Below are 19570 nucleotides of genomic sequence, written 5' to 3'. Positions count from 1 at the left end.
ACCTATCATCCCCATCATCTAACCACCACAACGCGTGGTTACTACTCTCGTTTGTATATACTTTTAAATGAAGAATTCTTATCCTCTATATAACTTCTAAAATCCTGATATCCCCCATGTGTTTTCTCCAAACATTTCCATATACTTCAAATGGGTGTTTTAACGAAACCACTGATTCACGGATGAAAAGGTTGGACCGACCGTTCTGATCCGGTTTTAAAACAATGCACCTAGGTTACACAATATGCAAAAATAAATTTAATATTAGCTATTTTACTCCCAAAACTGAATTAGCTATTGGAAATTTGTAAGAATGTTCCTTCCTTTTGCTATGGCAATTACAAATTGATTAAAGGCTAGTTGAAAGGGACGTTTCACCAAATACTTTCGGTGGCGTTTTCATGCCATATATTTTTTTGGTTGTGGCCCATCTCTAGTCAACCATTGGTACATGATTTTTCTTCGTAATTTCCATTCTCAGTATTCTTAAATTTGAACACTTAAAATCTTACAAGCCACTGTATAAAGATCTTCAGCGCTGCTAAATGCTAATCTATCACACGAACAACCTTTCACTTTAGTCACACTTCAATATGTCTTTCCTCAAACATTATGATCACCTAAAAATTCAAATGAAAGATATATTATCAGCCACCGACAACTTCGATTCCACAAAGGTGATCGGGAGTGGTGGGTTTGGACGGGTTTACAAAGGAGAACTATCTCTTCCAGAGGGACCAATTGTGGTCGCTTTTAAGAAATTAGACCGTAGACTGGGTCAAGGGAATATTGAGTTTTGGAAGGAGGTAATGATGCTTTCAAAATACAAACATGAAAATTTGGTATCTCTCATGTACTATTGCATTGAGGGTGATGAGATGATCCTGGGGTACGAGTATGCTTCTTGTGGAAGCCTGGATCGTTATCTGAGTGATACAAATCTCACATGGATCCGTCGGTTAAAGATAAGCGTTGAGGCTGCACGTGGCCTAAATTACCTACATGATCCGCGGGGGGCACAAGAAAGAGTTATTCATCGAGATATTAAAAGTGGAAACATCCTTCTTGATGAAAATTGGATAGCGAAAGTTTCTGATTTTGGCCTATCAAAAGTCGGCCCAGCTAACCAAGCGCAAACGGTTCTTGTTTCTCATGCAGCTGGCACGCCCGGGTATTGTGATCCTGTGTACTTGGAGATGGGTTTCCTATCAAAAGAATCTGATGTGTACTCTTTTGGAGTCGTGTTGTTTGAAATTTTGTGTGGGAGATTGTGTTATGAGTCTAACAATGGTAAGCTAACTAATATTTTTGTTCCAAAGTGGAGACGGTGCTACGAAGAGAAGATCTTAGATGAGATAATCTTTCCTGGTCTAAAAGAACAAATGGATCCTGGTTCATTGAATGCCTTCTCAGCCATTGCCTATCAATGTGTGAAGAAAGCTCGTGAAGATAGACCAATGATGGCTCAGGTAGTGAAGGAACTTGAGTTTGCACTTCAACAACAAGTAAGCGTGTCATTCTGTTATTAATTTACTAATGTCACAAGTTTATAATATCACTTATTACAGATGAAGTAAGGGTCGTTTGGTTCTCAGAAAAAATGGAAAAGTACTAAAATGAAATTTGAATTTTCTTTTTGGTTAGTATATAAAATTTTAAATTTATTTCTGCAAAAGTCTCATACATTATGAAAATCAAACACCCCTTAAGGATTACACACAAATCATATCATATATAACATGGGGTTGGGTATTGTAAAACAACTATTAAAGTAAAATAAATAAGACATGATCTTGACCCTTGGATCATGGTTAAATTGATGCACGAAGATTCACGAAGCAATTGATTCACAATAATTTTCATGATGCACGGTGATCTTTAGTGAAGAAAAACCTATTGTTTTATTTATTTTACTTTAATACTTGTTTTATTTTACCTAAAACCTATATAACATATATTTACAGGACGTTTTTGAAGATCTCAAAAAGAGAGTGGATTTTGAAACTTTAATAAAGACTGCAGATGGTGCGGTAACTCCTTTATCTTATGTATCGCAAAGTTACCTTTACACACTTTATAAGTAGGTACTACACATACATTTACATCTCTCTCTAAAACACGTATGATCCGCATTTGAAATGCTAACGAGCTATGATAAACTTTAAAAAACTTTTATAATCATGTTATATTATATTATGTAAATAAACTAGAGTTTTTAGTCATATACCATCTATAACCTTATCAAAAGTTTATGATGTGTTTATAACATCTCGTTGTCTAGCGTAAGTGGAACGCTTCACCACTTACGGTGAGGTTTCCCCGATGTCGTATAATGACTGAATGCTCGAAAAAAATAAAAATAGATATTAAATTGTTAATATGGATTAAAATTATTATAACGACTGAATGCTCGAAAAAACCATAATTGTTAATATGTAAATACATCTACACATACTAAACATGTAGAACGATATACTTAAAGATCTTTTTATTTATGCATCTAACATATATAGGGGTGAAAAATGAAACAGATTGTAAAACACATAAAGTAGGTCCGGTGAAGGTTCTTAAAAGAGTCCGAAAAAAGAGTAATCGGAAAGTTGAACTTCGGTCGCTGATTTCAAAACCGTTGGCCGAGGAAGAGACCAAGATACCGGAAAACGAAGAACCATCTAAAATGGATGAGAAAAAAGATGAGGTAGTTATTTACTTTGTATTTTTCTAAACATCTGTTGTCATATTTAAGTAGTTTACCACTCAACAATCTTGATGATCTTTGGTTTGTTTTATATCGAACGGTTTTGATAACGGAAACGTAACTTATAATAAGTTACTATATTACATTAATAAAAGAAGGTACTTTATATCTTCGAAAATACCTTGTTTTGAATTAACATAAAGGTATAAATAAATTTGTGAATATGCATCACTAGCAAAACCTTATAGTGTGTTTTATGGCTCACAATATTTATTTATTTTTCCCTGGTGAATTGTAGTTGTTGACGGTGATTACGGTGGTTTTTAAAGCACATATGCATTGTGAAGCTTGCGCACAGAAAGTTAAAACACGGATTCTCAGGATAAAAGGTAATATATCTATTAGCCTTTTTAAAGTATATGGGTGGAGGGTGTGGGGCAGAGGGGCTCGGGTTGGCCACGGTTTGGTTGACATTAACAGGGTTTGACTTCGGGTTTGAAGACCACGGCTTGGCAAACCGTGGCCCAAGTACTACTTGTGTATGTTAGGAATCAGGATTTCATATCCACGAGATCAAACTAAAGATTGAGTAAGAGATTTGATTCTACTCAACTAATATCGTTGTTGTCTACATTGTATGGACACACTTACAAACGAATACAAACTTAAATCATAGTTGGACAAAGCCCAAACCCGTTAGTCTCACGATCCGGGGAAAACCCATAAAGCCGCTGCCCGTAGGCACGATGGTAACATGTAGGTTGATCTGTAAGGATGTATCTAACTGCTTTTTTTGGGTGTATAACTTAATAGGGGTGGAAAGTGCTGAACCAGATCTAAAGAGTTCCGAGATGACAGTGAAAGGTACTTTCCTAGCAACAGAGATGCTGAATTACGTCCAAATATTAACAGGAAAAGATGCCATCATTGTTAAGCAAGACCCCGACCCAGTAGAGGAAGACGAGAAAAAGGACGGCAATAACAATGAAAAGAAGGAAGAGATATTAGGTGACGAAGGTGATGATAAGCAAGACCCCTACCCAAATAAAGAAGAGGACTACAATGCTAAAGACGAGAAAAATGATGACAATAACGGTGAAAAGAAGGAAGAGATATTACGTGACGAAGGTAGTGATGATGATAAGCAAGACCCCGACGCAAGAAAGGAAGAGGACTACAACGCTAAAGACGAGAAAAACAGTGAAAAGAATGAAGAGAAGTTGCATGATGAAGATGGCGACAGGCAAGACCACGACCCAAAAAAGGAAGAGTACTACGATGCTAAAGACGAGAAAAAGGATGGCAATAACGACAGTGAAAAGAATGAAGATAAATTACATGATGAAGATGGTGATAAGGAAGAAGCAGTGGATAAACGAGAAGATATTACTTCGGAAGCATTCAAGATGAACTATTATGAATATCGACCCGTTAATTACCCTTATGCATATCAACCAGCACCACAGATATTTAGTGATGAAAACCCCAATTCATGCATTATTATGTAAATAAAAGTAGAAAAACTTAGGATGGTTAGCTAGATTGGTCTTTTACATAGCTGTTTTAGCTTTTATAATTGTGTACATGTTTTTGGACTTGAACGGACTTTAAAAGTCTGATGAAAAAAAAAAAAAAAAACCCCTTTTGTGTCGACAATTATTTTATTTTGATTTATAAAATAAAATTAATGTTTGCACATAGTTTATCATGATTAAAGTGATGGTTTTTTTTTTTAAAAGTTGGTTTCGATTCAGACGTGTTGGAGACAATTTTAATCAACGATTTGTTGGACTTTCAACCCCTCCTCATGAAAAATACCTTAAGATGAGAAACCCAAGACTCAAACCTGTGACTTTAGAAAAAACTCACATTCGAGACCCACATTTGGATTTTGTTAAAAATAAAAATCTTATTCTCTTAATTATAGTTTATAGTCCACTTATTGTAAGATTAGTATTTGTTTCAGGTTTGGATGATAGTTAGGGGCAAGGGTGTAGTCGGTAAAAACTCTCGGCAAAAAACCATCAGCTAATTCAGCACATCGGCAATACTATAGCACGTGAATCGACAAGTATCGGTAAGTTTAATCGGCAAATTTTGGCATGCTACATCGGCTAGTTTTGGCCGATGAAAGTGAACGTTGGGAGCGTCCTTGTTGATCCTTTTTTTTTATAGTTTTTTTCAAAAGTGAACGTACTTTTTTTTTCCTTTTTCCAACTTCTATATATACATACACATATTTATACATATTTATCAAACAACTATATTATCACATACAATCAAACACCAAACTATCAAATTTCATAAGACAAAATGTCTGACGATGAATGTAACGTCCCAGAAATTTAAAATCAATTTTTTTTTTACTAGAAATATTTCAACTTTCATATATCTTTAATCCATCAAAATGACCATTCAACAAAACTCGTTGACATACTTGTACAATTGTACAAAATGCCAAGTTTGTTACAAAACGACAACCTACAAAAATTATAATTTTCGACATGACCTTTTCGTAAAAATCTAGTATTCATACTTATTTCTAAGCATCAAAACCTGTTACGGAAAATAAATATTCAAAAATACATTTGGCCATACTCATTGATTTACTATTACAAAGTGACCCATTGAAAATATGAACGACATATCAAAAGCAAATGTACAAGAGACAACTTGTACCCGAATTACAAAAAGGTACAAGTTTCTACCTTTCTAATGACTTTACTTCTCAAGCTCTAATCCTTGTATATGTACCTTTCATCAAGATTCACCTATAAAATAAAAATAAACAACTAACGTGTAAGCGAAACGCTTAGTGAGTACAAGTAACATGTAACCATAACATTCTAGCATATGCTACAAAGGTTTGAACACGTTTTTCCATCCCTTTAAAGCCTTTCATTCATTTATGCATTCATTTATTCGATCATCCATTCATTCATACATCATTTTCATCATTCATTCATACACCATTCATACATTCAATTCATTCCTTCATTCATACATACATCATTCATTCATTCATTCATTCATTCACATACATACATCATGCATTCATTCTTTCATAAAAAGCTTACACATATGTAAATTGTACTCACCTTGTTGACGACAACTCATTATAATGAACTTTGTTTCATCTTTACTTAGACTCTTGAAATCTAAAACATTAACCATACAATATGATCATTACAATGTCTTTAGTATTACTTCTTTACCCAACTAATGCTTAACTTATTTAATGGTATATATTTTTGTCCATTATCTTCTTTACATACTTTGAATACTTAAATGATACATGTGATAACCTATATATCTTTTTATCATTCATTATTCGACAATTTAATAAATCAACACCTTTGAATTCCATTTTATAATTCTGGACCAGCTGTAGTATTCTAAATATTTGAGCAATAAAACCTTGGATTCATGATATAAGACCATACTAATAGAAAAATATACTCATAGACCTTTCAAATGACAGCCTATATGTCTCCTACGGACTTACGGTTTATTTATTATGATTTTTTGAACACAACTCATCTTCTATTCTAGAACTTTCTGGACATCCTGTAGAACTTTAAAGATTTGATTGACCTCTGCTCAGAATTAATTCATGAAACTAATTTTATTAAAAACTAGACTCACACACCTTTCCAACGATAGCTTATACGTCTCCTAACTATTTACGGTTGATTTTCTATCATTTTTTGAAAACAACAAATTTTCTGTACATAAAGCTGTCCAATTTTGGGTTAACTAAAAACACACCAAATTCGTTCTAAGATAATTATATACACCTTTATATTTAAACCTCAACTCAATCACACTATAAGATACTGATTTCAAGCATAATTAACATCAAAATAACACCACTTTCTATAGCAAAAACTCCTAATTTCTCAATCAATACCAACACTTACTCTTATATTTGGTTTCTCTTGAATACACACATATATATACATGCTTCTATATCATCACTACCAACCATGAATTCTATTATTCTATGATTAGAATTCCAAAATCTAATTACTTTCATCATCTATTTTATAAATCCCCAAATTTCTTTCATAATAATAAAACTTTAATATGAAATGATTAATATGAATTTAATGAAAGTATGAAAGTTAAGTGCTTGTTAGATCGTTAAGTCTCCCGGTAAGTTAATTAAGCTACAAATGTAATGTTTAGGAAGTTGAGGGACTTATGGGCACTTAATGAAAGATGTGTCCAGGAGTTTAATGCTTAATTAGACTCAAACATTAGCCATAATTTCGTGTTGTAGCCCTAAGTTCAGATCCCCTCCTTCTCCAAAGCAAAGTTCCCTTCAAGATTTCATTGTTTCGTGCCGTATTGATCAAGTTTTGTTAAGATCTTGAATCTCCTAAGTCATCTATAGGTAATATAGGTAAATTCCCTTTGAAATCTGATCATATATGTTATGCAAGTGATTTCGATCCAGGCCATAGCGTTTGGGTTGGGTTAAATAGTTGATTGATCATCGATTTTATGTTTTCGGGTGATCAAACGATTGCTATATGTAAGCCAATGATTAAAGGATCAATTGATTGATTTGAGTCATAAAAAGTATCATTAAAAAGGTCAATTTTATGTTCCCAGGTCGGGCTAAGGGTTTGAGATCGAATGGGAATCGTTTAGAACAAGTTTAAAAATTGAGTTGCTGGTCGGTACCCCAGGTGCGACGCACCAAATGGGTGGTGCGACGCACCACTGCCCAGATTGGGATTTTGGATTTTCGATGGAGCCTGATATGCGACGCACCAAGGGCTGGTGCGGCACACCTGTATCTGATCCGAGTTTTTAGTTGACTGGTGTGACGCACCAGTTAGGGGGTGCGACGCACTTGATGCCCAGATTGCACAAAACACTTCGTTTAGCTTATATGTCGATCTTGTACTCATTCTAGGTAGTCGGAAGCACTTAGCAAGCATTGTAAGATACTCATAACTGGTTGGTAAGCTGTACCAAGGTAAGATAACATCTTTTGTCACCTGGTGGTACAACAAAATACGTTTTCATAAGTAAAACCTTCCAAACTGTTATGTATGATTAAAAGTAAAGTAAAGGGGGTTATGGGAGGTTGATATGGGATATGACGCTTACCTTTCTATGACGAATGACATGTATATGCAGGTTGCAAAGGCATAAGGTAAATTCTCATATTATGGAATGATGATATGCTTATGAAATGTAAATATGATATGATGCCATGTTTATGTTATGTGATCATGATACGATGTTATGCTTAAGCTAAATGATCATGATGTAATGATATGCTTATGTAAAGTGAATATGCAATGATGACATGATTATGATAGGTGATGATGGAATGATGTTATGATTATGTTATGGGAGGGGATCCCTACACAACACAATTTTACCATACACAACAATATGTGTATCAGACAGTTGTACTGTACAACTATTTATTGCATATATTGTTGTGTATGGTAAATTTGTGTTGTGTAGGGATCATTTTCCTTATGTTATATGATCATGAAGTGATGATATGTTTATGATATGATTATATGTGTGGCTTGATCACCTAGTCACTAGACCTTTGATTAGGATTGCTGATATGTCGTATTTTATGCCCATTTCCCATAGCTTAAAGTGTCGTTTAGTAAGTTTTACGAGTCGTTTTCGTATACATTTGGTGCGTTTATGGTATTTGTTAGTGTTTCAGGTGGAAAACAGGTACCTAAGCGATATTTTGCAGTAAATGAAGTTTCTAGAGCAAAACAGGTGTTTACGGATGATTCACGTGACTCGTAGTTGAAGAAATAAAGAAAGTCAAAAGGTCAAAGCTGGTCAACAGAGAATGTGCGACGCACCTGGGCGCCGTTTCTGCACACTTTTGTACTCATATAAATAGCTTGCAAACATATCCAAAAAATGGAACTTTCACTTTCCAGACGATTTTAAGAGCATTTTCTAGGGTTTTTATCATCTTTCATCATTTTGGAGGATCTAAGGCTCATACGGAATCATTTCGTTATTTGATTTCATTTCCTTGTATTCGGTAACAATGAATTCTTTCGTTTTGATTTGTTCTTTCATATTTAATATGAGCGGCTAATCGCCTTTTCATCCATCTTGATGGAGTGAGACATTATGTAAGGATTGCACAATTTCATTAATTCAAATGATTTGATTTAACATTGTGTCGTGATCTTGATCTATTATTTCTTTATTATTTAATTGTTGATTGCGGATAATTTAAATTCATTTCTTGGTGATGACTAGGGTTTGGGTATAGGTTATTTTAATTGCTTTTCATGAAGTAATTAGTTCTATGACGGGTACGGTAGAAAGTAATCATTAATTAATAAGAATTAACGGGTTAATGGTTAGGTACAATCAATAGGCACAATTGTTATCTGAAATGACCAAAACCATTGTTTAACTAGAGAAGTTATAAATAGATGTCTCGGGGTACCGGTCTTAATAATGAAACTAGTTAATTCAAGAGAGTCGAATAAATTGTTAACTTGACGGGTACGGGATTGGCAATTAATTTGAGTCTCGGTTGTTAAATCTTTAGTTGAATTTGAGCTTCATCAAAAGTGCAATCCTAGCATGTGTCGAGCGAAGTCAAGATGGGTGACCTTTAAATTCTTGTTTTAAACTACAATCTCCTTTCCGATTAATCCTTTGGGATTACTAATTTTCAAATAACTACTTGCATCGTGGCAACTCGGCCACAAAACCCCCCATTTTTACTTGAATCATTTAACGTTTTTCAAATGCTCGTTTAAGTCCTTGCGAACGATCTCGGCTTACCATTTCTCACTATACTGCATATGATCAGGTACACTGCCTGTGAGTGTGTAGTTATCAGTATTTTTCGGTAAATCGTGTTATAAATTTAAAGCTAGATTTCGCACATCAAGTTTTTGGCGCCGTTGCCGGGGACTTGAATTAAGTATTTGTGTTTTGTGATTCGATCCTTCCTTGCATTTATTTGCGAGGAAGTTATTTGTTTTAGTAAATTTATAATTATTTGTTTTAGTATAGTTCTTGTAGTTTCTGGTGCGGTTAACGGTTTTTTTTGTAGTGTGTGTGCAGGAGCTGTGTTAGTGGATGAACACAAGGGCCTCGGGTAGAAAGTTAACCAGTCCTTTGTCTAATCCCGGGAAGGTTAGAAGACGTTTGATCAAACCAACCAACACCGAAACCTGGGACACCAACAAAATAGATCCAGATACCGGAAACTGTGACCAACCGGACGTAGATTTAGATAAACATTTTTCAACAAAGGAGTCAACGTCCGGAAACCCATTAAGTACTAACTTTTCTACAGGTAGTTTCTCTTTTAGAACTGGTGAAGATTCAGACGAGGAGGGGAAGTCAGACAAGGAAGATACAACTGCTACTCCAAGTTCAGTTGTAACTCCTCGAGTTAATCAACCAGCAAGAGTTGTAATGGGAGACAAACAACCGGTTAACAATAATAACCGGACTAATGGTGAGAGAAGAAGAGAAGTGCCAACGAACAGGGGTAATCCGATTCGCCCAGCAGCCACCGGGGTGACTTTCTCGATCAAAGGAAGTCATTTAAAGAGTGTGGAGGAAGAAAAGTTCGATGGTGTCAGCAAGAATGATCCTTATGCTCATCTTGAAAGGTTTGAAAAAATTTGCAGGTTCTATCACTATGGAGCAAATCAAGATGATGTAGTAAAGCTTGAGCTTTTTCCACTTACTCTATGTAGAGAAGCTAGAGCTTGGCTGAAGGAACAACCCGATAATTTGTACACCACTTGGAATGAGCTTCGAGTCGGTTTCATTGATGAGTTCTATTCTGTAAGAACTCAAAGGAAGTTGGAGAATAAGATTCGGGGTTTCACTCAAGAAAGGGGTGAAGACTTAGTGGATGCTTGGAAGAGGTACAAAGAAATGATCAGGAATTGTCCAGGAGCGAACCTGGATACAGAAGCAATTGTGGAAATTTTCTATGATGGTTTGCTTAATAGATCTCGTAGGGATTTGGCCGGTACTTTTGGTGGAAGTTTGAATAATGTAACTCCGGCTGAGGGTTACAAAATTTTGGATGATATGGCCAAAGAGTTCTCGGATCGTGATGAGCTTGTGAGTAGAAAAGAGGATGGAAAGACTGTAGCACAGTTGGATAGTGGAACAGAATCTAGTTTGGTTGCTGAAGTGAAAGCTCTCTCGAAACAGATGAACGAGAGATTTGACAACCAAGATGCTAGGTTCAAAAGCATTGAAAGAGATGTCAAGGTGATGGCTGATGGACGTGACCACTGTGGAGACTTGCACTATTCGGAAGATTGTCCGGATAGACCCGCTCAAGAAGTTAGCTATGTCCAAAATCAGCAAGGGAATTTTAATCAGAATACCGATTATTAAAACTGGTCATTAGGTACTTCCTACCCTTCTTCTAATTTTAATACTAATAATTCTGGTTTTGGTGGAAGCAGGTTTAGCAGGTACAATAGTCAGCAGAATGCAAATGCTGAATTGAGAGATATCGTGAAGGATTTGGTTGGCACTCAGAAAGCGACTATAGAGAAGATGGCATCTCAATGGGATGCTATGACTACTAGATTGGATGGCTTGGCGAATAAGCTTGAGCAGAACTCGAAAAGTACTCAAGCCACATTTCAGGATATTGAAGCAAGGTTGGAAAGGCTAGGAAACTCAAGCAGGCAGCCCGGTACCTTACCGAGCAATACTCAGCAGAACCCGAAGCCTCAACAAAATAGCCAAGGATCTGGAGCTAAATACAACCATCCAAATGCGAGAAATAAGCAAGTCAATGCAATCACAACGAGAGCAGGTAACACCTATAACTCTGCAAATGCTTCACCTGATGTTGTTACTCCTCTTGTGCAGGTTGAACCAGAAGTTGCTGTTGATGAAGAGATCGAGATGGAGCCGAACCCGGCCATGAAAATTCCGGCTGTTCCATCTAAGAAGGTTGAGAAACCTACTGTTGAAACACCTCCGGTGAAGCCTTACCAACCGAAGGTGCCATATCCTCAACGGTTGAAGCAAGGAAAGATCAAGGAGAACTTCAAGAAGTTCGTTGACTTAATTCAAAATGTTAACATTACTGTTCCTTTAGTTGATCTCCTTGCAGGTATGCCCAATTATGCAAAGTTTCTCAAAGATCTCATCACGGATAGGAAGAAGCTTCAAGAGGGAAAGACGGCAGTCATGAGTGCCGAAGTTTCTGCAATAATAAAGAACGAGATACCCCCTAAGCTAGAAGACCCAGGGAGTTTTCTTATTTCTTGTTCTTTTGGTGCTGAATTGTATAAGGCATTGGCCGATCTTGGGGCCAACATTAATTTGATGCCTTACTCTGTTTATAAGAAGTTGTCGTTAGGTGCTTTGACCCTGACCCGCATGAGCATTAGGCTAGCGGATAGATCATTCCAATATCCCATGGGGATAGCGGAAAATTTACAGATTAAAGTGGGTCAATTGATTTTCCCGGTTGATTTTGTTATTTTGGAAATGGAGGCGGACATTAATGTGCCTCTAATCTTGGGCCGACCATTCCTCATGACCACGGATGCTATCATCCGAGTCAAGGCTAAGGAAATTTCCTTAGGTGTCGGTAATGACCGGGTTGTTTTTAATGTTGATAAAGCTCTTAAGCATCCATACACATGTGATGAATCTTGTTTCAGGATTGATGTGATCGAGGAAGAAGATGCTTTGGAAAAGAAGCTTATGGATTATTTGGATATGGAGGATGGACAAGCTGTTCTAGCTTGTAGTGAAGAAGAGCATGAGTTGGTTGAAGAAATGATGCACGAAATCATGGCTCTTAGTAGTGACGAAACTCCACCGGAAGATGAATCTTTCGAAGAAATAAAAGTTGATAGAAGCATGCGTGTGCCAACATTGGTTGAGAGTCCTCCCAACCGACTTGGAACTAAAGCCACTTCCGGATCACTTGGAGTATGCATATTTGGAAGGTACATCTCTTCTCCCCGTTGTCATTTCATCTTCTTTGATGGAGGATGAAAAGTCTAGACTTATTACCGTGTTGAAGGCCCATAAAAAGGCCTTTGCATGGAAGATTTCCGATATTCCAGGTATAAGTCCGGAATTCTGTAAGCACACAATTAATTTTGTTGATAATGTTAAACCTGTTGTGCAAAGACAACGGAGATTGAATCCAAATATGAAGGATGTTGTAAAAAAAGAAGTTTTGAAGTTGTTAGATACGGGAATCATATTCCCCATCTCGGATAGTTCATGGGTGAGTCCGGTACATTGTGTACCGAAAAAGGGTGGGATGACTATTGTTTTAAATGACAAAAATGAATTAATTCCAACAAGAACTGTCACGGGGTGGAGGGTATGCATTGACTATCGGAAATTGAATGAAGCGACCCGCAAAGATCATTTCCCTTTACCATTTATTGACCAAATGCTCGAACGGCTCGCCGGAAACGAGTATTTCTGCTTTTTAGATGGGTCTTCCGGGTATTTCCAAATACCCATAGACCCGAAAGATCAAGAGAAGACCACCTTTACTTGTCCCTATGGCACTTATGCCTATAGGAGGATGCCTTTCGGTCTTTGAAATGCACCCGGGTACTTTCCAACGTTGCATGAATGCCATTTTTCAGGATATGATAGAAACTTCCATGGAAGTCTTTATGGATGATTTTTCTGTTTTTGGTAATTCATTTGAAAATTGTTTGAAGAGTCTTGACAAAATGTTGGAGAGGTGTGAGCGGGCACACTTGGTCTTGAATTGGGAGAAATGTCACTTTATGGTTAAGGAGGGTATTGTTTTGGGACATAAAGTTTCTAAAGAAGGGTTAGAGGTAGACAAAGCTAAAATTGATGTAATAAGCAAATTACCTCCACCTACAAATGTTAAGTCGGTTAGAAGCTTTCTTGGTCATGCCGGGTTTTACCGGAGGTTTATTAAAGATTTTTCTAAAATCACTAGACCCATGACTAAGTTGTTAGAGAAGGATGTCCCGTTTGTTTTTGATAAAGATTGTCTTGATGCATTCAACTTGCTTAAAGAGAGTTTGACCAATGCCCCTATTATGACTCCACCCAATTGGTCCTTACCATTTGAGTTGATGTGTGACGCTAGCGATTATGCCTTAGGGCCGTTTTAGGCCAAAGGGAGGATAAGCATTTCCGCCCTATTTCGTATGCTAGCAAGACTTTGAACCCGGCTCAACAGAATTACACCGTTACTGAGAAAGAGTTGTTAGCTGTGGTATATGCTTTTGATAAATTTCGTCCCTACTTGGTCCTTAACAAGACTATTGTCTATACTGACCACTCTGCCCTAAGGTACTTGTTCACGAAACAAGATGCCAAGCCCCGTTTGATTTGTTGGGTCTTGCTTTTGCAAGAATTCGACATTGAAATTAATGACAAAAAGGGGGCAGATAATGTGGCAGCTGACCATCTTAGTAGGCTCGAAAATCCTCACCGTGAGGAATTACAAGAGCATGATATTAATGATGATTTTCCTGATGAACTTTTGATGAAGATTGAACAGGGTCCTTGGTTGGCTGACATTGCTAACTATGTTAGTTCAAGTGTAATTCTTGATAATATGTCGAAGCAAAATAGGAGGAAACTTCTCACCGAGGCCAAACGTTATTTTTGGGAAAATCCGTTTTTGTTTAAAATTTGTGCAGATGGGATGATAAGAAGGTGTGTAGCGGAAGATGAAACACGCCAAATTCTGGATGCTTGTCACCATGGGCCTACCGGTGGACATTATGGAGTTGCAGTAACCGGTAAGAAAGTTTATGATGCTGGATTTTATTGGCCTACCGTGTTCAAGGAAGCACAAACATTGGTAGAAGTTTGTGATGTGTGTCAGCAACAAGGTAACATTTCTAAACGTGATGAAATGCCTCAAAACTTTATTCAGGTATGTGAAGTTTTCGATGTTTGGGGTATAGATTCTATGGGACCTTTTCTCCCATCGAATAGGAATTTGTATATACTTGTTGATTATGTTTCGAAGTGGGCCGAGGCTAAAGCCTTGCCAACGAATGACGCACGTGTCGTCATTCATTTCTTGAAAAAGCTTTTCTGTGGGTTTGGTGTGCCTAAGGCCTTAATCAGTGACCGTGGAAGTCATTTCGCGAATCACCAACTCGCTAAGGTGCTTAAGAGGTACGGTGTAAATCACCGTTTTTCAACCTCATACCACCCGCAAACGAGTGGCCAAGTCGAAAACACGAATCGGGAACTTAAAAGAATTCTTGAGAAGACCGTAGGAGATAACCCAAAGTCTTGGTCCACCAAGCTTGATGATGCTCTATGGGCATTTCGGACCGCCTACAAAACACCGATTGGGACTACCCCATTCCGGTTGCTTTTTGGCAAGACTTGTCATCTTTCTATAGAAATTGAGCATAAGGCCTATTGGGCGCTCAAGAATTGTAACATGGACCTAGTGGAAGCCGGTGAGTTGAGATCGATGTAACTTAATGAGCTAGATGAACTTAGGATGTATGCTTATGATAACTCCTTGTTGTATAAAGAACGAACTAAAGTATGGCACGACCATAGGCTTAGGAAAAAGTATTTTAAAACCGGTGACAAAGTTTTGTTGTTCATTTCTAAGTACAAGTTTAAGCAGCCTAAGTTGACATCTAGGTGGACCGGTCCTTTCGTGATCAAACATGTGTATCCGTCTGGTTATGTGGAATTATTTAAATCGGATGGTACTTCTTTTATTGTTAATGGTCACAGGTTAAAGCTTTATCATCAAGAGGAAGAAGATGTGGGAACCGTCGTTGATGAGGTTCCATTTTTCGAGATCAAACAATGAAGAGAACTTCGAGTCTAGCTAAGGACTCGTAAATAAACCAAGTGCTTCGCGGGAGGCAACCCGTGTTTTGTGTTTTTATGTTTTTGTGAAATTTTAATGTTTTTAAGGTGTTTATGTCAAGTATTGCAGGTCTGAAGGTTCCCTACGCGTTCCGATAAGTCTTTCGAGGACGAAACAAAAGGTAAGTGTGTGTGTGTGGGGGGGGGGGGGAGGGGGGGGAGAATGTGCGACGCATTATTTGTACTAACTGAAAGGGCGACGCAGTTTGTGAAGACTGCGAAACATATAAATGCTTGACAAATAAAGGAGCGACGCATTGTTCGGTTGTGCGACGCAGTCCTTGTGTCTCAGAAAATTCGAAAATCATCAAAAAAAAAAAGAAGTAAAAAAATCAATTTTTAATATAAAAGGGCGACGCATTTTGGAAAGTGCGACGCATATCGAGTCCGGATCTGGTCAAAGTGGTAAAAGGGGGCTAGGGTTTATTCACTTTTTACTTTTATCAAAAAACTTTCACCCTTTATTTGCTCTCTCATTTCAAACTCCGGACGATTCTATCTTTTGCCCTTTATTTCCCTTTACTTGTGTTTCTTCTCTTCCGTAATTTCATCATGACAAGAACAGGAAAGGTTAGATTTTCTTTTTGTTCTTAATTTTTATTGACTTGTTTCTCTTTAGGTTTAGTTTCTGAATAAATCTTGTTATGATTATAGAAGAAATACTTTGATTAAGGTCGAGGGTTACGATTGTGATTGTTAATTTTCGATAGTGTTGAAATCAATCGGATTATGACTGCAACGCACTTTCTCAAGTGCGCCGCAGTGCGACATGCTCATGAGGGCGACGCACTTTCGCAACTGCGAAGCAGTAATTCATTACGAAGTTCGGACTGCTTCGCAGTCCACCCAAAGTGCGACGCACTTTTGGGTGTTTCATCCCTGACCAGTTTAGAGCTTTTGTATCGCAATATATATATCGGGTTTTGATTGTTCGTGGTTTTGTTTGATTGTAGGCTGCTGCTACAGGTACTAGCCGCAACCAAGGCGTGCTACTTCTTCATCCCACACAGGTGAAGAAACATCCGACCTGGCACAAGCTCAAGCTGCCATTGCTTCCGTACCTGCCCTTTCTGCTCATCAGTGGCTCACTTGGCCTCGCGCTTCGCAAGAGCAGAAAGCCGCCTATAATGCACGGTTAGAAAAATTTCTTTCCAAAGACTTGGAAGCACCTAAGTATCTACCTTCGAGTATGCTTGATATGCTTGGAATTAGGAGAGATATTGAGGGATTTCTTAGGTTGGTCGGGGTAGGAAATGATGAGCATAACAACCCTAGGGAACAGGAATTTCAACTTTGGTATGATATTTTTGGAAATAGGGAATCGATTTGTCGGGAATGGTGCTTGGAGTTTTACTCCACAATTAATGTTAGTCGGATTGATAAGGTTCAGGATGTCTTTGCTGAAAAATGCATTCATTTTAGATATGGAGGACGGGATAGGTCCTTAACCATAGCCGAGTTTGCGGTTGCAACTGGAATGTATACCCAGGATTTGTTGGATAATAATCCGTTGTTTAGGCAGCTTCTTAACAATGCGGCTAGGACCGGTTTAGGTTTTTTGGATGGTAGTCAAAAGCTCTACTATAAGCAGATTTCAGGAGGTGTTGATTGGGAAAATGGCATTGGGGCGCGTCACATCAAGTCGCCCATTCTTAGATTGTTTTTGAAGATGATTGTGTATTTGGTTGTTCATAGATCTAATCAAAGGGACAAAGTATATTTGGAAGACATGTGGTTAATGCGGTTGTTTCATGAGGGTGCTCTTTACCGATTGGCTTGTCCACCATACATGGTGGCAAAGCATATGGGTACCCGTGGTATAAGGGATCGAAAGTTGGTGTGTGGTCATTATGTCACTCGATTAGTTAAGTATTTTGGCTGTGAAAATGATAGGGCCGATGCAGCTTATAACTTGAATTGGAAGGATATGGAAGAGTTTGAATACACTGATCTGAAGCGGTTTGGGTTATTGAAGAAGCAATCTCATAGGGATTTATACTCTTTGATAGATTTCGGTGATGTGGCCCCCGAGGATGAGGAGGGGGATGATGGAGATGATGTTGATATGGAGGAAGCTGCTGAAGAGGAACCTAAAGCGGTGAGACGTCCTAAGAGGCGTGCTGTTTCCACTGCGGGAGCTTCTACTTCTTCCGCTGTTCCTCCCACTGATATTGATCTCTCATCCCTTCAGTCTTTAATGGATAGGATGTATGCGGACCAGCAGGCCTTTCATACTAGGATGGACAGTTTTAGAGAGGATGTTGGTGGAGACTTGACGATGTTGGGTTCTGGGCTTGGTAGGGTAGTTTATGACTCACGCCGCTACCAGCCCATGTGGGAGTCTCAGCTTAGAGGCCAGGAGTTCACCCCACCTGTTGATCTGCCAGACTACCGTCCGCCTGCTATGTTCATACCGCACTAGAGAGTTACTCATGGTTGTGGCTTTTACTTCCCTCCAGAGCATGTGGTAGAGGATGCTCCACGTCATGATCTTGGAGCACTTGGACCGGATATGCCGGTTCGTTTTGGTTCTTTTACAGGTACATACGCTGGCATGGATGTGACGCAGACTGGAGCTACAGAGCGTACCTTCGCGGAGCAGGTGGTTGGGTCATTTTTCGACTATGGTAACCTCCCTGGTTACCAACACTACCCACCTCACCCTCCACCACAATGAGTTTATGCAGGTTGAAGAAGGAGAAGCTGTCAGTTCGCTATTTTGATGGCTTGTATGATTTGTTGAACAATTTCAATTTCAATTTCCGTATTTTTCATTTCTATTTGCTTGGTTTGTAATCCGCCCTACAGGGTGATGAGACATCGTATTTTCATTTCTATTTCCGTAGAATAAGTAGGTAGGATGTTGCATGCTAAACAATTATATTATTATGTTGGCTTTGTTTGTGTTCATGTGTGATAGCAAGGTTGTCATATGCATATGCTGGCCGTAAGTTCAACGCTCATTATTCTTGTGGCATCATTCGCGCATGGAACACCACTTATACCCGACAAGTTTTTCTTGTTCTTATTTTGGCTTTTTAGTTTACTTTTCCCTATTTCCCTTATTTGGCTTAGTTTCTTGGACATTGAGGACATTGTCCAACTTAAGTGTGAGGGGAGGTAAATAGGAAAAATTCGGGTATTTTTGAAGATTTTGCATGTTTGTCCTCGTAGTTAATTGCTTTTGTCACCTAATCACAGATATAAATGAGCAATGTAACTACACCTTGGTAATACCTTTAATATGTGGAATGTGTTTTGACTGATTAACGTGGCATCCCTTCTGGATTAATACCATTACTAGCATGCTTATAGCACCAAAACACCAAAAAGTGTGAGATTGATTGATTCATTGCTAGTTATGATAGGTGTTGCGGTTTTGGAACTATTAACTTCGTAAATTTGTCCCTCTCTTAGGCTTTCGGATTTATCCGGGAGTAAGGGTCTCTTTTTGAGCTTTGAACTAGGATGTGCAAGTTTGAGGTTGATTTTCCATTTCCGAGTTATTTCATTTGCTATGAGTGTGCCGGTGATTGCGTTGATTCTAGAACTTGTCCTTGTTGATCGTTCCGTTATCTTGCTAGATGATAAAGAGGCAAATTTAGGATAAAACCTTTGTTCTTTGTTCATTCACCTTTTTGTTTCGTAAAAATTTGTTATGTGCATGTTTTGTAATGTGCTTAGTAGCTAACTACACTGGTTAGTGAACCACCCGTTGAAAACCCGTATGTTGCACTCACTTTTAGTGCAAGAAACAATAGAAAACTTGTTGTCACTAGCCTGTTCTTTTGTTATTAAATCCACCTAAATATAAACCTTTCCTCGCCATACCGATAGTCGAAGTCCTGGAGGGTCATTGGTTGCCTTTGCTAGATTGGATGGTTTGGGTTTTGCCTTATTATGTCGGGTCGGGATATTCTCATCTTATGGGGGTAGTTTGATTTCGTCATGGTTTTTGGAAAAGTCTAGATTGTTAATCTTAGCATCTTTGGTAAT

At 38.0% G+C, this 19570-nt stretch overlaps 1 protein-coding gene across 1 annotated transcript; it reads left to right on the top strand.

The window, feature by feature from the left end:
• Window positions 1-511: 511 nt before the first annotated feature.
• LOC122588915 (probable serine/threonine-protein kinase PBL17) lies at window positions 512-4354 on the top strand. Its single transcript, XM_043761133.1, has 5 exons — window positions 512-1505; window positions 1965-2025; window positions 2532-2698; window positions 2997-3087; window positions 3512-4354. Exons 1-5 carry the CDS (start codon window positions 594-596, stop codon window positions 4204-4206), a joined length of 1926 nt encoding a protein of 641 aa, XP_043617068.1. The 5' UTR covers window positions 512-593; the 3' UTR covers window positions 4207-4354.
• Window positions 4355-19570: the final 15216 nt, after the last annotated feature.

The sequence above is a fragment of the Erigeron canadensis genome, chromosome 2 (genome assembly GCF_010389155.1).
Source record: "Erigeron canadensis isolate Cc75 chromosome 2, C_canadensis_v1, whole genome shotgun sequence".
In the NCBI taxonomy this organism is placed as follows: Eukaryota; Viridiplantae; Streptophyta; class Magnoliopsida; order Asterales; family Asteraceae; genus Erigeron; species Erigeron canadensis.
This window is presented reverse-complemented; position numbering and strand designations above follow the sequence as displayed.